General features: G+C 44.3%; 1 protein-coding gene across 1 annotated transcript; it reads left to right on the top strand.

Annotated features, from left to right (window-relative positions):
- Positions 1 to 1,031: 1,031 nt before the first annotated feature.
- EAE98_006780 (uncharacterized protein) lies at positions 1,032 to 3,497 on the top strand (the record flags this gene model as incomplete). The annotated part of the gene is made up of 1 exon (XM_038954403.1): positions 1,032 to 3,497. One exon carries the CDS (start codon positions 1,032 to 1,034, stop codon positions 3,495 to 3,497), a length of 2,466 nt encoding a protein of 821 aa, XP_038809083.1.
- Positions 3,498 to 4,659: the final 1,162 nt, after the last annotated feature.

Here is a 4,659-nt window from a genome sequence, read left to right on the forward strand (position 1 = left end):
ATTTTGATTTATTTTTCGAATTAATTCATCATCCCTTGGGTCTGTTTTTACTTTATTTGGACCAAATTACTACTTCCTGTTATAATCTTGAATCCATATTAGACGAGATTCTATCAAGGGAACACAATCAATCACACACATACACACAAATATCTATTCCCCAATCCATATTCACCCTCATCATCCTCATCATCTCATCCATCCACCCATCTACCAAGAAAGAGAAAAGAGAAAGCAGAAGAAGAAAAACTCTTGGAAAATTCACTCTCCCGTATCCTCACACTCTCACACACACATATCACAGCATATCTACTCCACTCGCTCATACACTTTCCACCCACCTGGGCACACATACCAAAAGCAACGAACCAACCATATCTTCTCATTTCAATTTTATCTTCTTTCTCCCTTACTTTCGCAATTAAAAGAATTCCCAATTTCAAATCCCCTTCAAATCTCACAACGCCAATTACATTCCCTCAGGATTCCAAATTCCCAGAATTCATCCCAGCAAAGAAAGATCTCGACCATTTCGATCAATTCATCTTCATCTCCATCCCTCTCTTTCGTCTTGCCTGTCTGGCCCAACGTTTTTCCTATTCAATTCTGCTCAAATGATGCCGGAGTAATCCTTTCACATCACACACAACCGTACCAACCAAACACAAAAAAAACTCCAAAGCAGAACCTCCGTATACAGGCACTACTTGAATGAACGTCATGCGAACGGAAACGCGATCCACTTTCACAAAACAATTTTCTATTTATTAACTTGCGACAAGGAAGGACCTCGTGGGGTTTTAAACGTTTTATCTGTCAGTCGCTTGCTCAGTGCTCAGTGCCCACACACATTAACTCGGTCGAGATTCACAATTAGATGACCATGGTCAACGCGTGCAGGTACTAGATTGAAACCTTGGAGCTTCGTGAAGGGTTTGAGCGGGTTTGGACACAGCATATATTACAGCTCAGTGCCAACCTCGTAATATTGAGAGGGGCATAAATTTTATCTTATACACATCGATGGAAAGATGGGTTTGTGGCCGTTCCGTTGGAAAAGTACTCGCAGAGCGTCGCGCAGTGGGGCTAGCACTTCTCGCTCCGAACACTCAACCATGCACGATGCTGGCACACAGCGGGACCCTGGAAGGCATGATGGATCCGAATTAAACCCTTTATCAGTCCTCGAGAGAAGAAGAAGCCGGAGGGACTCTCAAAGGAGAAGAAAATCTTCGAGGGATTCGAACAAATTACTGAAGCCTGAAAGGCAAAGGACTTATAGTTTTTCTCCCGGCCGACACGATAGCATTCGCGTGCAGAGAGACGTGCATAGACCTCCGGTTCCTCCTTTACCTGCAGATGCTCGAGACGGAAGAGACACAACAATTGGACTTACAGATCAAGAAGCCGAGGAGTTAAAGGATTGGCAGAGGGTGCCAACATTACATGAAAGAGGTGCTGCGGAACTCTCAAGGCGAAAGTCGAGTAAAAAGCGCAAAGAAGAATTTAATAGGGAAGAGGAAATTAAAGCAATGGTTTCTTTTATGCCCAGTAGACCGGCCGCAGATGCCTCATCATCTGGTCGTCCCATGAAGAGGGATAGCAAGAGAATGCGGACTGGGTTGAAAGGGAATTTACAAAACCCGCGTTCGGATATTTCACTGCCAACAGCGGAGTCGATGCGTTCTTCAGTATCTTCGAATTCCGAACATCAAACATCATGGAGAATATCTGCATTAGATGCGTTGGCACCACGCCCTACGATTCGACATTCCGAAAACCCTCGATATGCGCCTGGCGTAACCGGTTTTGGTTCGGACAGATCAGACTCGCAAAAGCGACGTATTTTGGATCGCATACATATTCCAGAAGAAGTTCTGAAAGCAAATAAGAGAATTGATGAACTTGCCGATGATCTGGACGCCCGAGAGCTTCGGGAGCTCATGGAAAGAGATCAGAAGAGGCGGGAAAGGAAGAAGGCAGATGAGAAGCTGAAGGCAGAGAGGAGGTTAGCAAGAAAGCAAGAGAAACAAAAGGCCGAAGAAGCAGCTGCAGCTCGATACGGTACACCACCACCGGATAACATGGAGAGGGGGGTCTTAGGAAGAGAGGTAGTAGGCTTGGGCATTGGAACTTCCGCGGTAACCACATCAAGCAAGAGGAGAGGATCGGATACTTGGGATTCTGGAAGAGGAAAGCGACCTGCGGATGCCTTTTTCAAAGACTCTCCTTCGCACGAAACTCCATTCGTCGACGAGAACCCAACCCCTTCTTCAGAACGTTCCGTAGCATTCTTAGGAACTGCACAGGCTGGCACTATCGGAAAAGCTAATGTTTCACCACCTGCTTCACCAAAGGGCCATCTTCGAGGGCCGTCGAAGATGTCACAGGTGGTAAACCTAGATAAATCCAGGACTCCTTCTCCAGCTAAAAAACAGCGAGTGGGGACAGAACCTGTCAAGCAGCCTGTAGAAGCCAAAACTTCTCAATCGTGGACATCATTCTTTAGACGAAACAAGAGACTCAGCAGGACTTCTACACCATCCTTCTCGAACACTTCACGAGAAACAGTGCAAACTGGGCCACCACCACACTTGGGATATACGCCAGTGGTTAGGCAAACATCAAACATCCCCAAACGAACGATGTCAAAGTTTAGAGAAGATTTGCCTGAACTTCCAGTTTCACCACCGGACTCCCGACTACAATCTCCTGAGGCTGATGTCGTACCACCAATACGAAATGCTTATCCAGATAAGAGAGGTAGTGTACGAAGATCTTTGGAGGAACAACGCAGATACGATACTCCAATCAGTATCGCGCGTTTACGAGATAGCACACCTACCAGTGGTCACAGATCAACAGATGTACCTTCACCCGAACAACCCGCTCTTATTTCCCAATCTCTTGCATCAATAGATTCCGAAGGATCATGGCTTTCTGGAAAGAAAACAGCTTCAAAACGAGGATCTGCACAGATGACATTGTCACCATTACGCGATTCTGCTAGCTCTTTACAACAACGCTATAAAGAATTATCAGAATCTTCAGAAGAACTTGGAATTGCTGAAGATGAATACTTCAGCCGCATTACACCGGGGCCCGAGGAAGAAAATATGATGAAACGTCAATCTACCGGTCTTCCCATGGCTTCTAGCGATGAGGAAGATGGAGCTAGCCTTAAAGAAAATCCATCTCCAGAAGGGCAGACAAAATGGGGAGCTGTGGCAAGACATGCTACTGTAATTCACCGTGAACGAGCGAAATCTCGCGAGGGGCTTTTGGATGAGGCTGCTGAAGATTCTCCAGGCTACCGAAGAAGTGTTAGCTATCAGGTTGAATTCGTCGACGAGGATAGTACTGGTATTAGCAGAGCTACAAGTGTTGACTTCGGACATGTTAGAAGAGTCAGTGCGGGTAGCGCGAGACTTCTTGACATGAAACCAAGAGCTTCTGGGGAGGCACGAAGGACGAGTGTGAGTCATAATGACTCGTAAAGTCGGACTGGTGGAAAGATGAAGATTTTCAAGGACAATGACAAAACGAAACGAGCACCACATTCTTTTAATTATTTCATTACAACAATTTTGTCATTATCGACACCCACGCTCATTGCAACTTTTCTTTTGTCAGCATTCGCTCCTTTAACAAACATTTCCTTATAAAAAGGCTCGAATCGACCTAAAAAAAAAAGAGTAAAAAAAGCTTCGCCTCGATCATTGTCATTGTCCATGACATCTTTATTCTATACATCAACTACCAACTTCTCATCAATTTACTCGCATTACTCCACAATCACTATTTCACGGATTCACGACAAAACCTTTTCTTTATTTCTTTTGCTTTTTTTCGGTTTCATAATGAATTGATATCCCCACTAGCACATAGATGTTTCTGCTTTTTTTTTGCATTTTGACATTTTCGAATCGATACCCCAACATGTATTTGAAATAGGGGACCGAAAAAAGAAATCGGGGTATCGTTGGGGAGTGGAAAATTATGACGGCGTCACTCCTTTTTTACAGGATCTTGGGGAAGGTTTTTGGGCGAAGGAGGAAATGGAAGGGGAGGAAAATATGTAATATTACTTCTTGAGCGGAAGAGATACCCGGGGATAAGAAAGATGAGGGGGAGAGGGGGAGAGAGCAGGGCTCTTAAGGATTGGGCATTTGAGGAAGATTATAGTATTTAGTAATAGTGAGCTATCTAGCTTCTTCTTTTTTGAAACTTCTTTTCCCTTATGGTTGATTGATTTCTTGAGGTATAGATGAGGTGAGATGAGTGAGAATTGAGAAAGACTTCAGATTTCCCGGAATTTGATGCGAGATTTGGGGATGGGAATTAGGGATTGAAATCCTTGGAGGTTGTGTTGTATGGGGCGAGGGAGGAAAGAAGCGGAGAGGAGGAGGAGGGGGAGAAACGAGACGAGACGAGATGAGATAGCTTAGCTTAGCTTAGCTTAGCTTAGTTAGGGGATATAGGTCGTCGATACCTAGGTACCTACTCGTTATTATGATTGTATTATATTATCTGATATCTGTTTGAATTTGAATGTGTTGGGAAAATTGTAGGGGTGAGGAATATGTATTAGGAGAATGGATGGATGGATGGATGGAGTTGGATGTGTGATTGATGAGGTTTAATATGATTTAATATAAT

Source organism: Botrytis deweyae (assembly GCF_014898535.1).
Source record: "Botrytis deweyae strain B1 chromosome Unknown BDEW_015, whole genome shotgun sequence".
NCBI lineage: Eukaryota > Fungi > Ascomycota > Leotiomycetes > Helotiales > Sclerotiniaceae > Botrytis > Botrytis deweyae.